The 25,958-nt window shown below is 44.2% G+C and overlaps 1 protein-coding gene across 19 annotated transcripts in view; it reads left to right on the top strand.

The window, feature by feature from the left end:
* The window catches only part of phldb1b (pleckstrin homology-like domain, family B, member 1b), a 122,082-nt gene that overhangs the window by 14,560 nt on the left and 81,564 nt on the right, over nucleotides 1-25,958 (top strand). For 14 of the 19 annotated variants that reach the window (XM_080288768.1, XM_080288762.1, XM_080288753.1 and 11 more), the window contains exons 1-4: nucleotides 16,912-18,518; nucleotides 19,397-19,498; nucleotides 23,780-23,903; nucleotides 25,236-25,406. In XM_080288768.1, the coding sequence (XP_080144894.1) occupies nucleotides 18,483-18,518; nucleotides 19,397-19,498; nucleotides 23,780-23,903; nucleotides 25,236-25,406 (433 nt within the window). In that variant the 5' untranslated portion in view covers nucleotides 16,912-18,482. Of the gene's footprint in view, nucleotides 1-290; nucleotides 621-3,829; nucleotides 3,976-16,911; nucleotides 18,519-19,178; nucleotides 19,253-19,396; nucleotides 19,499-23,779; nucleotides 23,904-25,235; nucleotides 25,407-25,958 lie in introns of those variants that run through there. The other 5 variants (XM_080288751.1, XM_080288756.1, XM_080288755.1 and 2 more) reach the window with 4 other exon arrangements.

Raw genomic sequence — 25,958 nt, 5'->3', positions numbered from 1 at the left:
CATTAGCCAGAATAGGCTACTGATCCTACCACAGGCTAGACATCCTGCACTGAGCTCAGGAAATGTAACTAAACTGAACATCAGGCGTCTTTTCACAGAGTGAAACACACAGTGTCGAGTCAATACTGTGTCCAGCCAGTTAGTGTCTTAGCACAAAGTTGCAGTTGTACCTGCAGGAGCCTGGGCCTGTGAGAGGCAGCTGTCTCTGAAACATTGGCTGCTTTATGGACCAAAGGGGAGAGAGAGACGCATACAGGCTGTGCTGTTGTCAAACCCATCAGAGCTGGAACGCAGCTTTCTGGGTGCCTGGCAGAGGAAACGGCAGCGCGGGGTTCCCACACTGCAGCAACTCTCCAGCTAGTGATAATAAATCCTTTGTTATGTGAGCTCATTCTGTGGAGAGCATAATCAGGCCAGGACAGAGGCACTCTATCCACCCCCAAACATCCACCCAGTCCCATTCTCATACCGATTTCAGCCGTGTTGGACCTGAACACGCTCCTGGAGCTCTACTCTTGCTGACAGCGATACTCCTGACCTCAAACGTGATCTGTGTTGGATTTATTTTCTTTGTTTTGTGGAAGGAGACGACTGTGCTGGGCATTCACCAGCAGAGGACGGTAACAGCCTTATAATTCATACAAATTATACTGTCTCGTGGCAACTCAGTGCAAGACCCCGTGTGAGTAGATTAATGAATGCTGCCTGTTGTGGGTTACAGATTTGGAGCAGTGATGAGAGCATCCGTTACATTCAGGCCGTTAGCATCAGAGCGCTCCTCAGTGGGAAGCTTCTTGAGTGTAATCGACCTCAGTCCGATTTATAGAGCCTGTGTTAGCAGTTAGCATCATCTGTGTGTGTCGATTACCTGGCGATCGTGTCCAGGTGTTTCAGACACGCTGCACAATCACAGAAACAATACAAAGCTCACGCTTTTGTTTCTGATTTCAGGAATTTGCTGACATTTGTGAGGCAATAACTGTTAGTAACAATAACTGTTACTGAGTAACAGTTATTGTTACTCAGTAACTGTTACTCAGTAACAATAACTGTTACTGAGTAACAGTTACTGAGTAACAATAACTGTTACTCAGTAACAGTTATTGTTACTGAGTAACAGTTACTGAGTAACAATAACTGTTACTCAGTAACAGTTACCGAGTAACAGTAACAATAACTGTTACTGAGTAACAGTTACTCAGTAACAGTTATTGTTACTCAGTAACTGTTACTGAGTAACAATAACTGTTAGTAACAATAACTGTTACTCAGTAACAGTTATTGTTACTCAGTAACAGTTATTGTTACTCAGTAACAGTTATTGTTACTGAGTAACAGTTATTGTTACTCAGTAACAGTAACAATAACTGTTACTCAGTAACTGTTACTGAGTAACAGTAACAGTTATTGTTACTCAGTAACTGTTACTGTTACTCAGTAACAGTTACTGAGTAACAATAACTGTTACTGTTACTCAGTAACAGTTATTGTTACTCAGTAACTGTTACTCAGTAACAATAACTGTTACTCAGTAACAATAACTGTTACTCATTAACAGTTACTGAGTAACAATAACTGTTACTGAGTAACTGTTACTGAGTAACAATAACAGTTATTGTTACTCGGTAACAATAACTGTTACTGAGTAACAGTAACTATAACTGTTACTCTCTCACCGAGGGATTTAAAAAGTACATCAGAGGAGTCAACCACACTGAACCGGCCAATGGCAGTATATATGACGAGCAGTTTACATCACAGGTTTCTGGAGGGGTTTGTGGTAATGGCGCATCTACAGCATGGTTTAAACCCCCTGGGACAGTATAAACTGACTGAGATGCATCTGCTCAGATTAAACTGAAGGCCTAAAAATAACGTTTAGGGGAACGCAGGCGCCTCTCCGAGTAGTCTTTAGCCCTAAAACACAGTGAGTTACAACAGCTGTAAAAAAGCAAATAACAACAAAACAAATCAGAAAGAGAAAAATGTGAAATTAAGCTGAAAACAGAAAGTTCCAGGGTGCTGAGCTCACGGGCTGAGCAGGCTAAAGCAGCAGTCCCAGCGTGACTCGAACCACGACTTCCTGCGTGACACACCTGTGCCACCAACATCAACCTCCTGAGGCAGGCTCTGTGTTTACTTCTGTAAACCAGGACTCTCATCTTCAGATCAGTTAAAGTACCTTTGATCAAACCACCCATCGTAACAGGTAATCGTACAGTGTGATGCTATCGGCACTGACAGGAAGTAGTGTGGAGGAAGCTGCGTCTTTATTCCAGAGTTAGTGGCGAGTTGAGTAAAGTTCCACCATGTGTGACCATTAAGCTACGTGTGGTTGATGTATGTTGAATGTGACATGTGGAAGAAACGCAGGGGAACGATGTTTTCGAGAGTCAACAGAACTGCCATTTACAACAAATGCTTCTGAAAAACATAGGTGTCTTAATAGTGTTTGTATGTGTAACCAAGTTTCATTCAGATTAGTCGCAGCCATGACGGAGGAGGTAGGGTCCAGTTACACACATACACACCTACGACGCCCGGGTAAGATCCAGGTTGTAGTCGAATCGAATGACCCCGTAAAGGTCAGCGTTTTGACCCACCACAGTGGAACCTGCACCGGCCTTTCAGTTTAACATGATGGACTGTCCGACAGAGCAGTCGGCAGAGGTTACGCCCACAGCTCGGTGATCTGCTGTTTGTGCACACAGCCTGCGATACGACCTCTGCAAATTTCCCTTTCTTTCTCTCCTCCCTTCATTGTCTTTTGTCTTTTGTGTGCGGCGTGCCTGCAGGCCAGCGGCTCATCCCAAAACAAAGAATGATCACTCTCAGCCCGCTCGCCTCACTTCAGCTTCCTCTCTCTTCTCTTACCTCTCGCTCTGATGCTCGCACGCTCAGACGTGAACAGATTTTGTTGGTTTCTAATATAATTATTTCTCCTGACCAGCTGGGAGAAACATGCTGCAGCTGTAACCCACGCGTGCAGTTTTCCCACAGGGGTTACCATGGCAACAAAGGATTTGGCCACTGTCTGACACAGATGAGCTCGTGGCGCTCCTCTCTTTCACCTGCCTATGTGAGGCTCTCTGATGCTGAAGGGTGTGACTGAGATCTCAACATGAAACTTTAATGTGAAAGCAGTGAGGAGAATAAACAGGACGTACGCGTGCGGTTTAAAAATGTCCATATCTGCTTTTTATAGGCAGGTGGAGTCCGAGCCGTCGCTCTTCTCTTTTAGACATTAGCTGATGCTAGTGCATGAGTTAGGACTGGACTGAGTTTCAGATGTGTTGATAATCTCTGCACACAGGTGTAAAATGTACAATCAACAGTTGTGTTAGCTGTCATACCTGCAGAGCAGCCAGCGTTTGCATGCCACAGTGTGAAAGGAGGCTTTCTGTTCATGTTACAGGTGAGATTAGACGTGAGAGGCTGAAGCAAAACTCCTTTAAGAACACGTTTAAAGAAATGTCTCATTGCTTCATGCAGGACAGAAAGTCCTTTGTTTTAATCTAATATGTGAGGAGGGAAGAAAGTGCACAGAGAACGTGTGCATTCATTAGCACATTATCCATGTTTTCCACTGAGTGACTGAGGGGCGTCCAGTCAGTGTTTCCAGAGCGTCTCACAGTGAGCGGGGCTGCAGGACTGAACAATACAGACACAGAGCTGTTTGGCTGTGTGTGAGCTCGTCTGCTCTTTGGATCAGTTTCCATGACTCAAAGGGATATCCCACACCGCCTCCAGACCCCCACTCCTGCTCGCTGCCCTTCCTTTCCCTCCCCACCCTACCCCAGCCTCCACCCCCTCAGTGTCACTCCCTCCTTTCATAGTTTACCACCAACAATGTTCTTCGCTCACAGTGAGCCTGGTGGAGGACTTTTCAAGACGCGGCTCCCGGATGGATTTGAAGCTTTGTTTTGAGTGAGCATGTGAAGGACAGCATCGAAGACAAAAGCGAGGGAGGGAAGGGTGAGTGACACTGCAAATGTATGCGTGTTGAAGTGACTGGCAGCGGGACGGACACATGGTGTGGCGTTTGTCTGGTGACGAACGGGAAGATGTCTGGACCTGCTCCTAAAGATGGTGGTGCTTCTGGGTCGGCCTTCAGACATTAAGGCTTTTTGTTTGTGAGGCTGTGATGTCGGTGTCATGTAGACTGTTTATTAGATGCTCCAGAAAAACTGAGCCAGGAGTGCAATACCATAGTCGTTTGATTACTGATGCATTACTGTGTAAGCTGCCTTTAAAAGTAAAATTATTACCTGCAGTAATATTTAGATTACATTAGTATTTGATTACTTGATGCACATTTTATTTGTACAGTGTTACTATACAAAGTAAGTCATCAGATCCACGTAGGTCTTGTTAGCATAAAGTACTGGAGTACTGCCACTGACCCTGCCTCATCCTTCATTCAGACTCTAGTGGGGTCTATGATTAATAAAATGAACATGGTGAGCATGTCAGTGGTTACCTGTCCAGAGTGTTACCTGGCTCTCGCCCCATGGCAGCTGGGATAGGCTCCGGCCCTTCTGTGACCCTGAGTCAGATAAGCTGATGGATGGGCTGTTTTCACACACACTTCTGTGTAACCATGCCAACCATCCATTGGCCCCAGCCCGACTGTGACTCCACCAACATGTTGGTCGTTCCGATACAGCAGCACTGAAATAACAAGCAATGGGAAGATGCCTAAAATCAACAAACTTGTGGTGCTTTAAACAAACAGCTTTAAGTCTCACAGCCACACATACGTGGTTCTGCTCCGTGTTTTGTGCTCCACTGAGCGTGTGCGACCCTCGGTGTGCGTCGTCCAGCGCGCTGCAGCAGGCGGCGGCGCTCTCGATCCTCTTCCTGAGGATTACTGCGGTTCAAAGGGCCTCTTTGTCCCCACAAGCCTGGAATGCCTGTCTTTGGGAAACACTGAGCCAAGAGTCAGCAGAGCCACTGAGCAAAGGAATACCACGCTGATCTTCCCCCTGCGCCCCTCTTCTCCTCCACCTTGGACATGAGCGCTCCAGATGGGGCGATCGTGGCTCAAGAGCTGGCAGTTCGTCTTGTAATCGGAAGGTTGCCGGTTCAAACCCCGGCTCCGACAGTCCCGGTTGTTGTGTCCTTGGGCAAGACACTTCACCCGTTGCCTACTGGTGGTGGTCAGAGGGCCCGGTGGCGCCAGTGTCCGGCAGCCTCGCCTCTGTCAGTGCGCCCCAGGGTGGCTGTGGCTACAATGTAGCTGCCATCACCAGTGTGTGGATGGGTGGATGACTGGATGTGTAAAGCGCTTTGGGGTCCTTAGGGACCAGTAAAGCGCTATATAAATACAGGCCATTTACCATTTTACTTTCTGATACCTGACTCGAGATACTCAGGTATCAGAGCTAAAAAGGATCCTGATCACAGAGCATCTGAGTGTAAAAGATGTTTACTAGAATAAATATGATCAAAACTAAGAAATATCTTACGATGTTTTAACTATACTCTACTACTGCATTAAACCCTTTGCTGGGCAGCAGAAGTCTGTGTTAATATGAAGGAGAGGAGCATCCTGTTCTGTTAATTATTATTAGGACTCTAATGTGGCTAAAATCACATTTCCAAAAGGTTGATTCTGACGTTTTCAGTTCGGACAAACGTTTCATCATCATCCAGCTGACTGCAGGTTTCTCCAGTCTTATAAACAGGACATTTACACAATAACTGAAACCAGCCCACTGAAGGAACGATGGGCTGGGAGGTCAGCTTATGATCATTAAGATGCAAATTGGCATTGATCAACAACCATTGATCATTGATCAATGGTCCAAAAAGTCAGAATGGTCCAAGACGTCACCTGGATGAGTGACGTCTTGGACCAGTAACTATAACTATCCAGATGAACAGAATCAACCATTTGGGATTTGCTTACCTGGATGATTGAGCGTGCAGCAGGATATTTGAACTGGTTATGTTAGTCAACCAGTTTCAATCTGTGCATTGATTTGGTGGGAAGAAACAGACTAAAAGTCACTAAAGCAAGCAGAAGAAATGATGAAAACAGTGAAGGTAAGCTTGTCACATTGCACACATGTTGATCCAGCCACACTCAGCAGAGGCCTTCACTGTCATATAATGTCATTTAATGACCGCTGGCTGTGTGACGCAGGCTGTTCGTGTAGGGCTAAACTGTAGAAATCAGGAGTTCGTGGAAAAGCCCGTCTCTGTCAGTCACCAGCTGTTTGTGTTGAGTGAAGCAGGCATGCATGGCTACTCTCTCCTGGTAATTCAAACAGCTTCCAAAGCTGAGAATTTCTCATTGTCTTAAATGCTGAAAATGGAAGCTTTTTCTTGCTGTGGAGTTACAGGAACATGCCCGTGGGAAACCTAAAGAAGAGTGTACCTAAAGAAACGGCACCTCAGTAATTTGTTATTCCAATGCTGTGACTGTGAGGACCACAGATTAAGAGCTATTTTTGTACTCCTTCAGCCAATCCCTGAGCCTTGTTGCCCTAAATGGAAGACGTTCTCTCCTCGTTTCGGTTGTTTCACTGAAACTTTCAGCTCTCTGAACCTTTCCAGAATCCGGTGCAGTATTCCTGTACAACTCGCAAGCAAGTGGAAAATATGAGCCGACAAACTCGGTGGGACAATGGCAATGAATCAACAACTTACTGCAGCAAACACAAGGGCGCTTTTCAAAGAAGTAAAAAATGTGTTGTTTTGCAGTTGCTTCCACTCGTACGTTGGAGTAAAGCAGCAGCCAGAGACACTGAGTCATCTGTGCTGTGGGTCCAGCTCTGCACCTTAGTCAGAGCTGCCTTTTAGCAGCGCTGGATCAGTGGTTTGGATAATGACAACACGGATGCCCTGAGGTATCATCGCTGCTGTCACTGGAGATGTGCACGTGATAATGACAGCCCTCTGATCCTCACAGCTGCTGAGATGCAGTTTCACACTTTGATGACAAACACAGTTTTTCATGTCTGCTGTTTGTTCGGTGTAACCAGCAATCATCTGCAGTCACCTGAGCATCAGGCTGTGCAACACCGTCAGCTGGTACAATGGTGTTCATGCCAAAGGGCACGCTGGTAGATGCACGATGACATAAAGACCCTGTTTGTGCATCCAGGTGTCTCGTGCTTTTTTTAATGGACACGATCCCCAAAACCCTTTGCGGTTGTCAGTCTCGGGCTCTTCAGCTTCACTGTGGACATCGAGCTGCTCAGAAACACGTGAGCAGCCTCATGTTGTGGATCCTTCATATTCCTGTGACTGAAGTTTGGTTTTAGGCTGAGAACAACTTAACCCTGATTCCACATCTCCATCGTTTTTCTGTTAGCCTAGCCGCAGCTAGCTATAGCATGAACACGCGTTCATTTTTTGCTTGTCCCACTTGTCCCACCGGGGCAGCAGCCATAGCGTCACCTTTATTGGTTTGTTTTCTTTGGGAATGACGGAGCATTTAGAGCCGCCGCACTACGTCAGACTCTTTCACTTTGCCCTCATCTTCTACCACTTGTGTGTGTGTCTGCGTGTGTTCTTACCGCTCTGTGGTAACACACGACAGCTGGTGTGTTTAGCTGCCTGCTGATGATGGCGTCCCTCCAGCAAGCAGCGTTTCATGCCAGAATAATAAATCTGTGTTTACGCACGCTATCAGACTACAAGGGCTACAGCAGGATCTCAGTGTGCAGAGATTTACATTTTAATATGTGTGGCGCTTGGCTTGGTTTTATCTGTGGAACAATATCATTTAGACCAAAAATGGGACGTGCCATTGGCCAAGCGATAAATATGAATGATCTTTATTCTGCAAAAAAAAAATCAGCCCTGGAGCGTTGTTGTTTTCGATTCATTGATTTGAACAACACTGGGCTGTGAAGCCAGTTTCTCACACATTTGGTTTCCAAACCAAATCTTATTTTAAAAAACAAACAAATCTGCTGCTGTACCAGTGAAAGGACACCGAGGAGCTTGTCTAAGCAGATTAAGTTTTGCTTAGGATAACTGAGCCTCATGTTTACAATAAAAACACTGAAAAAGCAACGACTCTGTTTCCACAAACTGAAGTGCATTTGCTGTGGGCTCTTGGGGGCACTGGAACAACCTGTGAGACAATTTATTTTCTAAATTATTTTCAGATATAATAAACAGTCATCAGTTTAAATATATTTGTGACACTTGGGGCAGAGCTTAGCCAACAGTGACTCAAAGATGAGATTTCTGTGGTTACGTTATCGACCAAAGTGAAAAATAACGACAGAAGACATATCTGCCACAGGTCGGGCAGAAACTGTGCTCATAAACGAAGCAAGTGTTATTCACTTTGCAGTCACACATTATGTCATCTAACTCTAGAGAAACAGCTGAATATAATTCTACCTGAGGCTGTGCTGATTATAAATGAGCTAACATTACCCACACATCGACTGTGGCCAACACTGTGCTGAAATCTCTGCTCTGTAGGAAACAGTTGGTCCACTACTTTAAGAAGTACCTTGAAGGCCTCGGTTCAACTTTCATGTTGGAGCTGTTTCTCAGCCACGACTAGAAGCCTACAGAAACTGCCAGCAGCAGATTCTCGACGTCAAAATATTGGTTGAGTAACATTAAAATGTATTTGGAGCGCGGATGAATGTAAGACTGATATTCACTCTTCTGTCAGCCGTGCTCTGGCCCATCACTGAATGCTCTCCTAAGTGCCTTTGCATGAGGCTTTTTCACCACTACGTAAAAACCACCAGCTACTTGTTGTCACTGGGCCAGTACAGGAGGGCAGAGCCGTGGGCGCAGCCTGCTGCTGCTGCATGGCCACCATGTCAGCCATCGTTTGGGCAAGTGCCTGGACTCTGTGCAGGGACTGCAGGTTACAGTTGGGCACAACCGTATGTTCATTTCTTTTGGGGACATCTAACTGACATAATACTCTCCCTAGCCCCTAACCATAAAAAATGAAGGCCTGACCCTAAACCTAACCATAACACAACTGTGACCCTGTCACTAAAACCACATTTTGAGTCTCACAAATGTCTTCAAACTAGTGGGGACAAAGATTTGGTCCCCACGTTAGTATGATTAACATCAGCTGTGGGCCAGCCTCCCACAGCACTGTCCCCTGAACACACTGCTCCACCACTCCCCACAAACCACAATCATATTTAAGACAAACACAATAATATAATAATCTAGCTCTCAGATAGTAGGAGAAGTATGCAAGACATTACAAAAGAAGGCTAGCTTTAACAGCCGATTAAAAACCCAAGAAAAAGTCCAACAAGGAAAAACCCCACAAACAGAAAGGGATAAAAACAGCTGATCCCAGGGTAAGAAAGGCAGCTCCTGGAGGAGCAGAACCAAGACAGGACTGTTTATACACAATCGGAGGGGAGGGAGGCACAAGTGAAAGGAGTTAAAATGCCAAAGGACAATCAGACAATGACAGAGACAGTAAAACTAACACTCAGAAGAAAACTAAGCAAACACCAACAGGAAGACGAGAGAGAACTCAAACTGCTGCCAATAAAAAGCATCCAAAGATAAGAGAATAATAAAGAAATGAAAACAAGGAAAAACAGAACAACACTTTGTGAATTTTCATTTGTGTGAATGAACCAAGAATCCAGAAACAAGTAAACAACCTTCAGGCTCAGAAACTCTGCACCCACACGGGTGTAATCTGTACTTTGGTTTTCAGACGTGTGCAGCAGAAGGCCGTAATTCCAGTGTGAGCATAAGAGGAAAAACAAAAGCATCGTTACCACGTGGAGGCAGTTTGATCCCTGTTACCCCTGCAGCGGCTCTTCCAAACAGCTCCAACCAAATTATAACAAACTTTCATATTTGAGGTCAGACTGGTCCCACAGCAGAGGCTAACCCCGACCTTGGCCTGTGCCACCAACAGGAAGTGGACCTTGGCTTGTCTCGCTGTACAGGAAGTCTACATATAGTGACACTCAGACAGCAGAACCAAGCGTCTCTGTGTATTTTTGTCTTCCTCTATCTTCCACACGCTTCCTGCTGCTGATGTCTTTAAACTCCTTCGTCATGCCCTTCATCACAAACACTGCTTTACTTGTTCAGAAGTAAAGCTTGGACAGTCGCGGAGATCATTTTAATGCAGAGCAGCTCTTTTTGTTAGTCTGTTTGAATAAACCACCAAAGTTCATTACTTTTATTGTCTGCATCACCAAAAGTGTCGTATTTTTAAGGAGTGTAAACTGAGCTGGTGTTTCAGCCTTTGTGTTGTTTGGTGGCTCCAGAAGCCGTCAGAGCGCTTTGAAGCTCTTTTGTAGCGGTCGTTTCTTCGAGCCCTGAAACACCACAAGTAAGGACGCCTCTAACCAGGGCTATTCAGGATCGCCTTGTAAAACTTGTAAATGCTATGTTTAGGTCTGGGTTTGAATGCCAGCACCAAAGTGGGAGCTGTGGTGCCTGTGTAGGCTGGTCTGTTTTATGAAATAAAACCTATTATGTCTACAGACCTCTTCATAACATGTGCCAGTGTACAGACACATCATGTTAAAAACATGTTAGGCAGGACGTCTGCTCTGTTGTGCTGACCTGCTTTGTGCTCTTCTGTCTTTATTAGCACTTTTATCAGCAGTTAGCAAAGCTGCTTGACCTGTTAGCATAAATGGACAATTGTTCAGTCAAACAGAGCAGCTAGAGTTCAAGTGGACTCTTCATTACGTTTTTGTAGATGACGTCACGTTACATCTGGTTACATAACGTGTCCACAAAGGCAGACTGTCGTTGTTGTTGTGATGCTAATGGTCAGTGGTCAGGTCAGTTATGTAAGAGGGTCCGGTGGAGCCGGCGTCAACCTTTTAGGGAGTTTTCCTCTTGATTTGCAGATTGTTATACAGCATTTATGCTGCCGTTGGATCCGCCCTTCGTTTCTCTCCAAAAACAAAATGTGTCATTTGGCTTGGGCTCCATCCAGCAGAGCAAACACCACAGCATGTAAACAGCTTGAAGTGGCATGAGTGATCTTGGAGCGCCGGTTTCCTGAGGACGGACGATTTCATGCGACTGCTAAAACCAACTCTACATTTTGCAACATGACTTTTTGCAGGTTTTATGAGACCATGCAGAACCACTGCACTGGGTATTGTTTCATATTATTTCTCAGATATATGACATATAAAGTTAGCATAAACCACGCAGGAAAAGGTGAGAGAACATGCAGCCAGGGGCAACCTGAGAGCATTCTAAGAAGGAAAGATGATTAAGAGAGCGTCTAGTGAAGGAAGGTGGAGAGACAGAGAAGACATGGAAGGATATCCCTGCAGGGGGAGGATTAGCCAGCTGACTCCATTATCAGAGCCCAGAAGACAGAAGCAGAGCTGCGCTGTGGCAGCTGGCTGAACAAGATAGAGGCTTGAGAGAAATGACATCCTGCTATCTCTTCCTCACGTTGCTCCTCATCTGCCCTCATTCGTTCATCTCATACGGAGTCCATCAGGCCCCCGATGGGCTCCGTCCTCTGGCTGTTGGAGCCCACAGCTCTGGGAAACCAGAATCATGTGTGCTGTTATGTTCACACAGGATTTACACTGGTCACCACCCTCAGCACATAACAGTGTCAGCTTTTTATACAAGTGGAATATTCATTATGGGCTCAAACGCCCACTCACTTCCTGAGCTGTCTGACCTCAGTAAGTCACATGATAGGGCGGGGCTAGGTTTCACCTGAAACCTTGGCTGATTGTGACCCACACCTGTTTTCACACCTTGGCTCCTGTGATTAGACAGAGGACCAACAGGGGGTGCATGACCCTCCTGGGGGGACACTCCCATAGGGCTTAAATCTGGGACTCTCCACCACTGAACTGAAGAAGCATCTCGATGAAACGTCTTCAACAAACGTAAAGAAGTCCAGATGCTTTTCTTTCCAAGCTCCTTATTTCGTCTGTTTTACAGCAGGCTGCTTGTCACTGAGAGGGCAGACGTAAACGAATGAAACAGTATTATATGTTCCTCTTTGTAATTGGCATAGAGGTCAAAGGTGACTATTGCTGTGATCTAGCACTATATAAATGAGCCAGTATTACAGTATATCATAAGTGTGTTATGTGTTAATCTTGTAGGTCCAGTCCAGCCCACACTGGAACCTGTTAGTCGAACATTAGCAGGAGGTAAATAATTTAATTGTTTATCAGTGTTTAGTGCAAAAATGAGCTGTTTGTCAAGGCTGTAGGACTGGTGACACAACAACATGCTGAGTAAATAACTGAGTATTATTATTATGTGTTGGTAAAGTTCACAATCAAAAGTACCTGACATTACCTCTGAGCGGAGGCAGCAGTGGTATGTAGCTGTGTGCAGCATGCATAAAGATGTTGGAGAAGTCTTTTGTAGGTCAGAGAACAAAAAGCGAGTTTTGATCTCAGATTATGAAAAGAGTTTGGTTTACAGAGCACAGCTGCTTAAGGAGTAAGGACTGGATGGGATTATTGCTGTCTTTACTGTGGTGTTGGATACTTTGTCATCAAAGCGACCAGGTGTGTTTGTAAGGATGTTTGTGGCACACCTGCACTCCTTCCCCTCCATTCATTTATGTGCTGTTGCTGTTTCCAGCATTTCAACACATGATCATAAACTTCCCTTCAGCACAGTGTCTTGCCTGTGGCTACAGACTGCATCTCTTCTCAAGCCAACACATTCAAACACATGATCCAACCTGCTGTGTGTAGCACGAGCTGTCAGTGTAGTTAGAATCAAAGGCAGGTGTCAGTCTCTGCACCCTCTGGGTTTAAATCTGAAAACAGGGTCTTTAAGTCAGTGAGAGAGCGTTATTCTGACTTTAGCATGTGTAACGCACCATTCGACAAGAACGTATCAACAACTACTTTAAAAACAGCTTCCTCCCACTCTTAGCATGACATCAGACAGAAGTGTTCATTTTATACTCAGTTTCCTCTTGAGTCAGACATCCTGTCCGTTTCCATTGCAGTTTGTTTTTTTCCCCTAATGAATGTGTTTATTGAAATCAGGTCCTACACTGATGTGGCAGAACTGATTAGCTTAGTCCTGCTGTGGTCAGAAGACTGAGTGGTGAGAACAATTTATATCATTTGCTAGCTCGCTACCTCCATATCAACTGCTTGGCATTCCTTCACATTAGTTTTAATAAAGTTACCCTTGAAGTACAGATGTAGCTTAAACACCTGTAGAAAGGTCCTACAGACGGGTTAGGGGACTTTACTCCTAACTGCTGCTGCCTGCTACAAACAGCAGGTAATCACATTGTTAAAGAAACAACATTGTAACGTCCAGTACCCAAACAGAGGGCTCGAGGTGTCCTCACCAGTGTTGGGACTAACGCGTTATTAAGTAACTCGTTACAGTAACTACGTTATTATTGTGGTAACGAGCACGGTAACTAGTTATTATGCCAAAATCATGAACGCGTTACTCGTTACTGGGATTTAGATAGGCTCGTTACTCGTTACTTCGTGTGGTGGCATCGCGGAGCTTCCACAGATTCAGTAACAGGTATTCAAGTATCAAGTATTCAGGGGAGGCAGGAGGGGAGGCAGGAGGAGAGACCCGAGGCGGCTGCCGGTGCGAGTGTCAGGTGAACTTCAGGTAAGAAGTTATGACCTGCAGTCTGTGTCAGATATAAATCAAGTTTAGGTGGAGTTTATTTTTGTTATGCTGACTTTTTCGTACTGCGTGCTAGCTAGCATGACGGGGTTTCTATACAGCTGGGTGGTGCTATGTTACTGATGTTGAACTTTATTTTGTTCATAAGGTTAGTTAGTAGAGTTGCCAACCGTCTCGTAACATTTTAACTTTTAACATTTAGATTTAAATATAATATTTAGATTTAATATTTAACATTTAGATTTAACATTTAACATTTGATGAAAAGTTACAAATATTTTACTAAATGTTGTAAAAAATTACTCGAAAAAATATGTTTTTGTAAGGTTTTGAGCTAAATGTGGAAAAATGTTGCTGTTAATTTCAGCATGTTTCACTTTATAAACGGCGCCCCATAGTGCACAGAGATGAAAGAATAAAAACATGTTTGCATCGTTCTCTCACTTTTAGCCTTCAGCTTGTTGTTGTTGCTTTGACTAACCTTTATTAGCTTTAGCATTAAAATAGCTAATGCTAATGTGAAACCAACAAAAACAACTACTGACAGAAAGCAACAATTTTTTGTATCATTTCCCATTTTGTTGCAATTTTGTGTTTAATGGACATAATAAATACTAATGTCTTTCAAGAGCTCGTCAACTCAATAAACTGAAACAGCACAATTAATGAAATGTATCATATTTCTTTTAAGTGGAGAGATCAAGTGTTGTAACACAGAAGCAGAGAGCGAAAAACCTGTCAGAGACGTCTGATCTATGGCTCATAACCACAGGGAAATTGTTTTTATTGGATGAAATGAGCGCGGGTCTGTTCATAGAGTAATATCTGCTACGTGATGTTAGGCTAACAGAGTGCTGGATGGACGCTGTCCTTTGATGAGCATAAAGCCCCCCTCACCTTTGTCAGTCTTCACATTCCTGATTATCTCTGCATTCTCAGAGAAGGCCCAGACTGTTTAAATCATCCGTTTGTTGGAGAGGAGCCCAGACTGTTGTTGAGTTAGCTACTAGCCACACTGTACTGAGTGATACTGGTAAACCTGGCCATATTTTTAGCGCCACCATTCTCAGCTAGATTGTTAGTTGCACCCCCGAGAGGACGAACTCTTTCACAGCCAAACTCTGCAGTGTGAAAATAGCTCGTCTCCAGCGTTTCTGTATTTTACCTTCTTTTTTTCTCATCTATTATGTATCGGCATGTCGTCTACCTATTTCATACTTTTACCCTCCATCTACTTGGCATGCTGTGAATGCTTTGACACTTTTGTATTCCAGCTATTTGGGGAGCTTCCCTCCCCCACTTTTTACAACCTCATCAAAAACCAGATTCCCTCATGTGTGAGAGCTATATCTGCTCATCAGAAAACAATGTCAGCCTTTCTGTCCTGGCATGAGAGGAAGAGTAAGGGATTGAAAGATGGAGAGTTCTTTGTGTTTCCACTCAGAGTTCGAGAGAAAGAAAAGCCGCTGTTGTGTCCCCCCCACATCTCACGGTCTGAGAGAAATGGCCTTTGAAGTGGAGGGAGCTAACACCATGCTCCACAGTGGCATTTAAATGGAGAGCAGAAAATGTAACAACGAAACAGGAAATCTTGTCAGAAACTAAGTAAATGACGATACGTTGTTGTACTTTTCCACATTTTCTGTGGTATTTTATTTGAAGACTCGCAGTGTTGTGATTGGCTGAGCTCAATAACAGCATGACTGTGTTATTGTGTACTTGTCAGATTAACATCCACATCTATACCAGCACTCAGTAGAATATTAACTTAATGAGACGATCAGTGTTCACTCTTCATCGCTGATGAGGTTTCATCTGTTGGTCGTTGTGATGGTCTGTGTGGGGTCTTTATCAGAGCGTCCCTGTTAAATCACTACTGTGAACTGGATGTTCTTAGTGGCAACAGCTTGTTCACACAAAACACAATGGGAATAGGAAAAACGGAAATAGGAGAAAGAAAAACAGAAATGGGAAAAACAAAAATGGAAAAAGGGTAAAAATGAAAACAGAAATAGGGAAAAATGAAAACGGAAATAGGAAAAAAGAAAACGGAAATAGGAAAAACGAAAATGGAAATAGGAAAAATGAAAAAGGAAATAGGAAAAACGGAAACGAAAATGGAAATAGGAAAAACGGAAACGGAAATGGAAATAGGAAAAACGGAAATGGAAATAGGAAAAACGGAAACGGAAAAGGAAATAGGAAAAACAGAAACGGAAAAGGAAATAGGAAAAACAAAAATGGAAATAGGAAAAACAGAAAACTGAAATAGGAAAAACGGAAATAGGGAAAACGGAAAACGGTAATAGGAAAAACGGAAAACGGAAATAGGAAAAACGGAAATGGAAATAGGAAAAACGGAAATAGGAAAAACACAATGGTAATAGGAAAAACGGAAATAGGAGAAACAAAAACAGAAATAGGGAAAAATGGAAATAGGAGAAACGGGGAAAAACAAAAAACGTAAATAGGGAAAAATGAAAACGGAAACAGGAAAAATGAAAACGGAAACAGGAAAAATGAAAACGGAAATAGGAAAAACGGAAACGGAAATAGGAAAAACGGAAATGAGGAAAAAAGAAAATGGAAATAGGAAAAACGGAAATAGGAGAAACAAAAATGGGAATAGGAAAAACAGAAACGGAAATAGGAAAAACGGAAATAGGAAAAACAAAAAGGGGAAAAACGAAAACGGAAATAAGAAAAACGGAAATGGAGAAAAAAGAAAATGGAAATAGGAAAACGGAAACGGAAATAGGAAAAACGGAAATAGGAAAAACGGAAATGAGGAAAAAGGAAATTGAAATAGGAAAAACGGAAATAGGAGAAACAAAAATGGGAAAAACGGAAATAGGAAAAACGGAAATGGGGAAAAAAGAAAATGGAAATAGGAAAAACGGAAATGGAAATAGGAAAAACGGAAATGGAAATAGGAAAAACAGAAACGGAAATAGGAAAAACAGAAACGGAAATTGAACATATAAATGAGTTAGTCATGTGATGGCAAGGAGAGGAGGTGGGGCCGGATGGACAGGTTAACACAGCTTTGTACTTAACTTTCTTTTTCAAAAACATGACAGGTTACATGTGTATGAATGAGAGAGAGACATCTGTAACAGCTAAGGTACAAGGGTGAGAGGTGGTGAAGGTGGATGGCTTTAAATGAGAAAGGTGAAGAAGAAAGTTCAGGCAGGGTGGAGACGAGTGTCCAGTTCTGACACAAAGAAAGTTAAGGTTGACATGGTAACATGACCTGCTCTGAGGTGTGGTTTGGAGATGGTGACCAGAATGGACAGGATTAGAAACAGGAATGTATCAGCACCTGAGATGGTTTGCACCTGTGCAGAGGAAGGATGAAACAAACATTATGTTCCCTGAACTCTAACCAGCTGTTCACTATAGTAATCAGTTACTAGTTACATTACAGGGTAACTACTGAAAAAGTAATATGTAACATTACAGGGTAACTAATGAGAAAGTAACATGTTACATTACAGGGTAACTAATGAGAAAATATGTTACATTACAGTGTAACTAATGAGAAATCAATATGTAACATTACTGGGTAACTAATGAGATAGTAATATGTAACATTACAGTGTAACTAATGAGAAAGTAACATGTTACATTACAGGGTAACTAATGAGAAAGTAATATGTAACATTACAGGGTAACTAATGAGAAAGTAACATGTTACATTACTGGGTAACTAATGAGAAAGTAACATGTTACATTACAGGGTAACTAATGAGAAAGTAACATGTTACATTACTGGGTAACTAATGAGAAAGTAACATGTTACATTACAGGGTAACTAATGAGAAAGTAACATGTTACATTACAGGGTAACTAATGAGAAAGTAACATGTTACATTACTGGGTAACTAATGAGAAAGTAACATGTTACATTACAGGGTAACTAATGAGAAAGTAACATGTTACATTACAGTGTAACTAATGAGAAAGTAACATGTTACATTACAGGGTAACTAATGAGAAAGTAACATGTTACATTACAGGGTAACTAATGAGAAAGTAACATGTTACATTACAGAGAATGAAGTCATTCTGATACTTATACCAAACAGAAAAACCTTTAGCTCATGCATGCTGCTCAGCGGTGTGTTCTGCACAGTTATCACTGGCTGCATTCACTTTACCTGCACAGTGAGTTGGCAGCACTCCGTCCTCCACATAACCAGCAGCACGTTTGGGATTCTTCCTCACAGCTTTAGCTCAGAAACTGCTGGCTGCAGCTCCTCTTCAGCAGGCCCTGACCCCAGTGCTGTGGACGTGGTTGGACGTAGTCTCATTAGCAGCTTATGCGTTTGCACAGAATAATGCACCTATACTTCTGTGATGTAGAAGCCATCGTTTGTGTCTTCAAGTAGGACTGAAGACTGCGTGTCCGTACTCTGCTCTTCACGCTCTGTTTGTTCTATTCGTGCTTCTTCAGTTGGGGATTACGGTATATTTGCATAATTACAGTCATCCCCACTTTTTATGATTCGACAACTTCAAAACATTATTCTTCACTCTCTGCTTTTTTCTTCCGTTCTTTTGATCATTGCTTACACACACACACACACACACACACACACACACACACACACACACACACACACACACACACACACACTCATCTACCTGCTATCTTCAACTTTGGTGCTGCCAGTCAGGAATGTAGGTCTTCGCTTAGTGGAGCAAGCAGCAACAGGTCTGACCTTCTGAATGGGAGTTTATGTGAAGGGAAGCTTTAAACAAAAGACCACGATCAGGACAAAAAGACAGTCTGAAGAAGCTAAAGTCACGAGCAGTGCCACAGGTGTCCCGCTCACAGTCGAGTCCCTGCTGGGTTTGCTGGGTCGGTCAGTCTGGAGCAGCGTGGTGCCATGCAGGCGATGCATTTGCTGGACAACTGGAGAAAGGTAGTGGTTATATTTGGAGCCAACCACTGACAGGTGAACACTTAAACGCTGCTTGGTTCCTCTCACCGAACAAGAAAAGAGGAACAAAGTGTTTCTTCAGGCTCAAAAAGGAGTTTGGTTTTTTTACACAAAAGCTCTTTGCTGAGAGCTCTTTGCTATTTTTATTTTCTGCCTGTTTTGTGATTTACTGTTTTTATGGCTCGCTCGAGGCTGCGCAGTCTGTCAGGAGAGCAAACACGCTGATAATGCAGCAGTGCTTTGTTATCCTGAAGGCAGAGCGTATCACGCACAACATTTTAGGCTTGCATACGACTCTGGTTGGCTCTGTAGACTCTGGGATAATTATGTGTTTTCTAACCTTTCCTGTGTGGTTTTCTGTGCTTCTCACATAATGACTGCAGTGTCTAACACATACACTAATATAGACACGGAGCGTTATTTATACACATCCATCCTGTGCTGACTTGATGGAAATACCCCAAAAATGACGTGAATAAAATGTGATGAGTGTGTGTTTGAGGAGATTTCCAGTCAATGTGTCAAGAGGTTTAAATGTGTGTGTTAAACCATCTGTTACCATCTGTTGTGTGTGTGTGTGTGTGTGTGTGTGTGTGTGTGTGTGTGTGCTGACAGTATGAATCACACCTATAGAGGCATTAGTGTGAGGGCAGAGTTGGGATGGGGATTCCCGACACGCGCGCTCAGACTTTCATGAACTGTAGTGGAAACAAAGTGTGAGTCTGGGACCTTTTTAAGCTTTTAGCTTTTACTTAGACATGGACTCCAAAAACAGAAATGTTTTTCCCTTTTTTTAACGTTTGAGAAATGAGCTCAGCCGTGACGACGTTTGTTACTCATGTTCTCATTTCCTCTTTCAGGATCTTCATGTGTCGCAGGGAGCCGTGGACAGCTCAGTGGATATGGACCGCCTGAACAGGAACATGCCGGAGTGTGGACGGCAAACTCACCAGGTGTTACAGGTAAATGTGTGTGTGCGTGTGTGTGTGTGTGTGCTGTGAGATGGAAATAAGAGTCAGTCAGAGTTTTATTTTTGTTCATTGGTTCATTCAGTGTCATGCACGTTAGACAGAAGTAGACGCCTTACCTCCACACTAACCTTGAGATCCAGTGTTATCATTGTGACCTACAGTGGGAGCTCCACAGCGTCCAACCACAAACAACCAGAGCTGGGAAATAAGTGCAAGTGCAGAGTAGAACTTTGTTTTTAATCTGTACTTTACTTGAGTAGTTTTTTCTGACAACTGTTTCCTTTCACTCCATACAGTTTTACACGAATATCTGTACGTCGTAAAACGGGCTCGTTACTTTAGGTTTAACACACCTGTGGGAAGTCCTTACTTCACATCACTGCACGACTTCAAATAGCGCACCGATCGGAGACTAAACAGTAACGCAGTATCCATCACTGGGGCTTCTAACATACAAAGAAGTAACAGAGGCAAACCCATGTCATTTATGCATCATTCATAGCGCTGTGCTCAGGGTTCAGCTGTGCCATAACGAGCTGGACTGTGTTTTTTGGTGAGGACGTCAATAATAAGGTCAATAATTACAGGAGTGAGCATGAAGAGTCCAAACACTTGATAGTTTTGAATGAGCACATTTGTGTCCTGTAGCTCCAGGGAGCATTAAAGACTGTTTTTGTTTTTGAAGAACTTGAAGCACAAGAACATAATCATTTAATTAGTAATTAGATTACACCATACAGCCTCAGTGCCATTTTCTAGATGCGATCACTTGCTGAACAAAGTCTTCATTTAGCCATATTTATTAGTCGCTGTTAAGGCCAGAGATGCATTGAGACCGTTTAGAGTCGGAGTCTTTGTAATGTGGCCTGGGACACCGTTCTTCTAGACGTGGCAGCTTCTTAAAAACACACAGAGGGCGCTCTCGTCGTCTGACGTCCTCTGATGTTGAATGTCGGCACACTGGGCGATGGGACGGTGTCCTGGCATGGAGACTCCACGGAGCGTAAGCACAGAGGCTGCCGTGTCACTGAGGTCGGCTCCAGCAGCACATATGTTGGCGAGGGTAAAGCAGTAATTAGACAGACTCGCAGATTAGATGTCTGTGCTTCACACCTGCTGCTTCTAAAAATCCTGCAGGCATTAAGGAGGGGGGGGGTGTTCTTCTTTCCTTTTTTTCTGTGCATATATCCAGTTAGAGATTAAACTTCAGTGATTCCTGCAGACGTGCTCCGCAGACATGAGAGACGTTTAAAGGGAACTCGTCTTCATCTGCAGATCTTTTCAGAAGCTTTGACATTCAAAATACTCCTCATGTATCTCACACTGGGCCTGGCTGCTGCCCCTCATATCTGCTCTGTATGACATCATAAAGATCCATGAGCAGTGTAAGGCTGAGCTTTTGGCTCCCAGTTATTTGTACATTATTTCAAACTTTGGTTATGTTTAATGTGAGCATCCACCAAGAAACTCATCTCTTATTTCTTCAAAAGCACCCAGCTCAGCACAGCAGCGTGAACGCCGATCTCTGTTTAAACAGTCGTCACAGCAGATATCTCAGTCAAACTGAGCAGCAGATTGCTGCTGGGCCGATGTCACCCACCTGTGCAAAACAGCTTCTTATACTTCTGAATTTCACTTCCTGGTTTGGGGGGTGTCAGCCTGATATTAGCACGGTGTGACTCCTCTTTCCTTAAAGTCTCTGCAACAAAGCTGATGAGTGCAAATAACCGCTTTGTTGCTGGAGAGGAAACAAAGAAGTCAAAGCAGGAAACAAATCTCTGAGTCTTGGTTTTTCCAAAGTTTACAGCTCCCAGCACTCTCCCTGTGCGCTCTGAGGTCCTGCACTGGTGTTTCACAGAGACGCCTGCAGAGGCTGCAGCCACTATGTGCAGGACCGTTCATCATCACTCCAAGAGGACACGGCAATGAAATGAAACCGAACTGTCCTTTCAGACAAGTTGGCATTAGTCTCCACATTTCTACAATAATTAATTCTGTTAATTCACAGAAAAATGAGCAAAAACCAGGAAACAATATTTTGAACACAGTTGAAAAAATGTTTTTCTGCTATTTAAATTGAGCTGAGAGAGATTTCATGAGTTTAATCCAACATCTGATGATATTGATGATACTTTTTTGATTTGTCATTTTTAGTTGAATTTGCTGTGACAAAGTGATCCTGTAGTGAATTCATCTCTTCAAAGGCAGTAAAGAAATCAATAAGTCAAAGAGACGTAAACAAGGTTATCCATTTAAAATCCCCCAAATAAACATGTGACCATATAATGAGCGGACGTCTGCTGATAGCAGCGGTACCTCACAACAGCTTCACTAATGTACAGACGAAGTACATATTTGCTTCTTAGATTACATCACAGTGTGTCCTGCACATGCAGGCAGGAAGCTGAGAGCTCCACATGGAAGCAGCAGCACACAGCAGATAAGCCATCTTGCAGACTCCACCCCTCTCATCCCATCACTCCCAGTATAAGCTCTCCCAGTGCCGTAAACAAGATGCCCTCTATCTCAGCAATCCTCTTAGACTTGACCCCACTCTACCCACCGACCCCCGCCATCAGATAATCCTATCAGGACACGCCTGGCTAGCTAACCAGCCGAGAGGACGGCGAGTCACTCGTCTCGTCCTGAGAATGAAAAAAACAACACACAGCCTCATAAGTGGGACACAAAGATGCAGACACAGCAGTGTTTGAAAATGCAAATCAATGCCAGTAAATGCCTCCACACTCCTGCAGCTCCTTCAACACTGGAGCTGCCACAGAGCCGTGAAAACAACGTCAGACGCTGCCTGTCAGCACAGGTGGAGCACAGGTGGAGCACAGGTGCTCCACCTGTGCTCCACCTGTGCTAGTTTGAAGTCCCAGACACTGGGACTGCTCCAGTCCCAGTGTCTGGGACTTCAAACTAACTCTGTGTGCAGTGAAGGACAGTGTTGTGGACCGACACGCATTCAGACAAGTTCATGTGTTCAATCATGAAAGCATGATGTGCTGGCTTTGCCCAACATCAGCTTCCATGCACTTAATCACTTCTCCCACAGTTTCATGCAGTCACATGTAGTTCACGAAAAGAAGTAATTAGGTTTGGGATGAACTAATGAACACAGTGGAAACACACACAGGCAGGAAGTGAAAAATGTTCAATTTACCAAAATAAGACAAAGAGAAGAAGAATGTCAGGCGGGGACGCTTACGAGATTTACAGCTCCTGTGCACGAGGCTGATCATGACACTGGAACAGAAACATAGTGCCAAACAGCCGCACATCCTTCTGCACAGGCCTTCATGAACATGTATGAGCCAATGGGAAATAAAGATGCTTTTAAACAAACAGTGCATCAAATATGTTGACCACTACAAACAAAGCAGGACCTGAATTTTTATCCATGCACAGGGTCACCAGTGAGAAAGCGTGGGAACCAGAGCAGGAAGTTCTCCATCATGGGAGTTTATCAGAAAAACTCGAGCTAAGAGCTCCACGCAACAGCTTCGGTTTGTCCCGTGAGAACTCGTCTATCGAGCCTGAGCGCTTTCCTGCCTCTCAGTCAGGCCTCCGTGCTGCTAACGGTTACAGAGCAGAAGACACTTGCGCTGCGCTGAAGTGCTCATCACAGGTTTGCTCGCCAAACGCCCTCCAGGAGCTTCGTGTCTCTTAATTGTGGAGCGCTGTTGCCATGGTGACGTCCCTTCCCCCTCGCCGAGCTGAGCGCACGGAGCCGCTTCAGCCTGAGCTGTGAGGGGAAGACGACGCGCACACCTCCCTCAGAGGATGATGTAAACAGCCACAGCAGCCTCCTCTGTGGCTCTGAGTGAAGCAACAAAAAGAGCCATCTCTCCTCTGTGGCCGCCCCCTGTGATGCTGCACGTCTGTGCTTTTATGTGACGTGCAAAACCAATTAGTTTGACTAATGGACGAGAAACAATCTCCCGTTAGGTCCCAGTCACAGCACTTTATCATCCACATACACGCCGCGGCGTGACCTCCTCGGGTTCAGAGGTACAGACGGTCGGCTCTGTCAGGCTAACACAGCACGCTGCCGTGCTTTCACATGGCCACACATACCGACGCTTCAAAGATGGAATGGTAATGGCATTTTGTATAATTAATTACACCTCTAGCAGCCAATCAGAATCCCTTCTTGCGATAGAGAACATGCAGCATGAGGCGAGGAGCATGCTTTTAAATCACATGACCGATGTTTATTTAATGTGCCAAAAACAGTCATCACACACTGTTAATGTTTGTCTGCAGAGCACCCCGCTGGACCTGATCGAGACTGGAAAGGGGCTGAAGTTCCAAGCAGAGCGCCCCCACTTGGTGAGCTTGGGGAGTGGACGGCTAAGCACAGCCATCACCCTGCTGCCCCTGCCTGAGGGTGAGAGCACTGCCTTAACACCAACCGTCACATTAGTTAGCAGTGGGAGTAAAGGGTACCTGAACAGCAGGTGTGCAGAGGTGCAGCCATACAGAGCCATCGTCATCAGGCTGTGGTCACTAACTTTATGTTTGGTTCATAAAGAACTGGTTCTTCACTGATGTAGCGTTAATGCCACATTCCCATAGAAGCTGAGCTTTTACACATGATGAACTGCTCTCTTCAGTTGGGTGTCTTCCCTGCTGCCTGTTAAATGGCGGTGCTGAGGCCCCTTCTGAAGAAGAGCAGTTTGGATTGTAATGATTTTAAAAACTACAGACCTGTATCCAACTCACCATTTTAAATAAAATCTTAGAAAAACTTGTTTTTACTCAGATTAATGATTTTCTGAATGATAGACAGATCCTGGAGATATTCCAGTCTGGATTTAGGGTGAACCACAGCACAGAGACGGCTCTCCTAAAGGTTTTAAATGATCTTAGATGTAACTGGGACGCCCAAAAGCTCTCAGTCCTGGTGCTACTGGATCTAAGCGCAGCCTTTGATACAGTAGACCACGCTATTCTTTTAAACAGACTAAAACACATGGTGGGCCTCTCTGGTGCTGTACACAACTGGTTCACTTCCTGTCTCTCTGACAGAACTTTTATGGTGAGTATGGATACATGCTCCTCTAAGATCCATAGAATGACATGAGGTGTGCCTCAAGGGTCGGTTCTAGGCCCTGTACTTTTTAATTTGTATATGCTGCCTCTCGGCGGTGTCATCAGGAGGCATGGAGTGAACTTCCACAGTTACGCTGACGACACGCAGCTGTACATCTCCGTGTCTCCTGATGACACCAGACCAATGGATGCCCTTTTTAACTGTATCTTAGATATAAGATCTTGGATGGCAGAAAACTTTTTACAGCTTAACCAGGACAAGACTGAAGTTTTAATCATCGGTCCCGAGGCTCAGAGAGAGAAACTCTTGTCTAAATTAGAGGCATTTTCACTATGTCCTTCGCTACAAGTGAAAAACCTGGGTGTTATTTTTGACTCTGAGCTTGGTTTTATCCCCAGAGTCCGCCCTATTCTCTCTCGGGCCAACACGGAGATGCTGATGCATGCTTTTATTACCAGTCACATTGATTACTGTAATGCCCTAATGGAGGCCATTCATGAGAGCGGTCGCCGTGGGAGCAGCAGGGTGGAGAGCCTAAAAAGTGGAGTTTTTTAAAACTGTGGTAAAAATGTGAAATGAGACTGAACGATCTGTCGGTGCTACTACTGATCACTCTCACTGTGGCACAGCATGAAATCGAAGCCTCATACTTGTTCCTTCCCTCAGGCCGGACCACTCTGGGTCATGGTCCCATGGACATCAGCATCCAGGGTCCTGGTGTGGCAGCTCAGCACTGCTACATAGAGAACAGGTCGGGGGTTATCACGCTGCACCCCTGTGGGAACCTCTGTGCTGTTGATGCCATCCAGATTAGACAGCCCACTCGCCTGTCACAAGGTAGGAGCCACGTCCCACGATACATTCTGCTTTTGGTGCAGTTTTAGTAGGATTGATGTTTCCCAGTGTAGTAAAGGATCCATGGTTTCTCTTTAACTTGGCGCTTTCAGCGGCCTGCTGATGTGCACAATCCCAGTAACTGTGAGTCAGAGAGTCTGGCTGCAGGTCTGTTGGATCAAATGCTCAGTGTGAGTTTTTAAAGGAGGAGGACCCCGAGGTTCCCGGGTTAGGGAGTTAACTGAGTGTGTACGAAAGATAAACACAAGGGTTAACTGGACAGCTTAACTAGCTCGTCTGTCTACACATAGAGTAGTAACACAACTGAAGGGACCATCGCGACTATGAGATCCTTAGAGAAAGGTGTGTCGCACACCAGTACATTAATGTGGCCAATCTTTGGAAGAGGGGCGAGTCGGGATACTCTACATATTACTGTAGATACTTAATGCAGAAGCCACATGAGTCCCTACAGACTGGCTGGACCAAAGGGAGCTGAAAGTGTGCAAAAGTCTTGAGCCACATTTCTTCAATGTGAAACAGGTGCAGCACTTT

The sequence above is a fragment of the Astatotilapia calliptera genome, chromosome 14 (genome assembly GCF_964374335.1).
Source record: "Astatotilapia calliptera chromosome 14, fAstCal68.1, whole genome shotgun sequence".
NCBI lineage: Eukaryota > Metazoa > Chordata > Actinopteri > Cichliformes > Cichlidae > Astatotilapia > Astatotilapia calliptera.
Note: the sequence above shows the minus strand (reverse complement) of the source record. Positions and strands in the feature narration are given on the sequence as shown.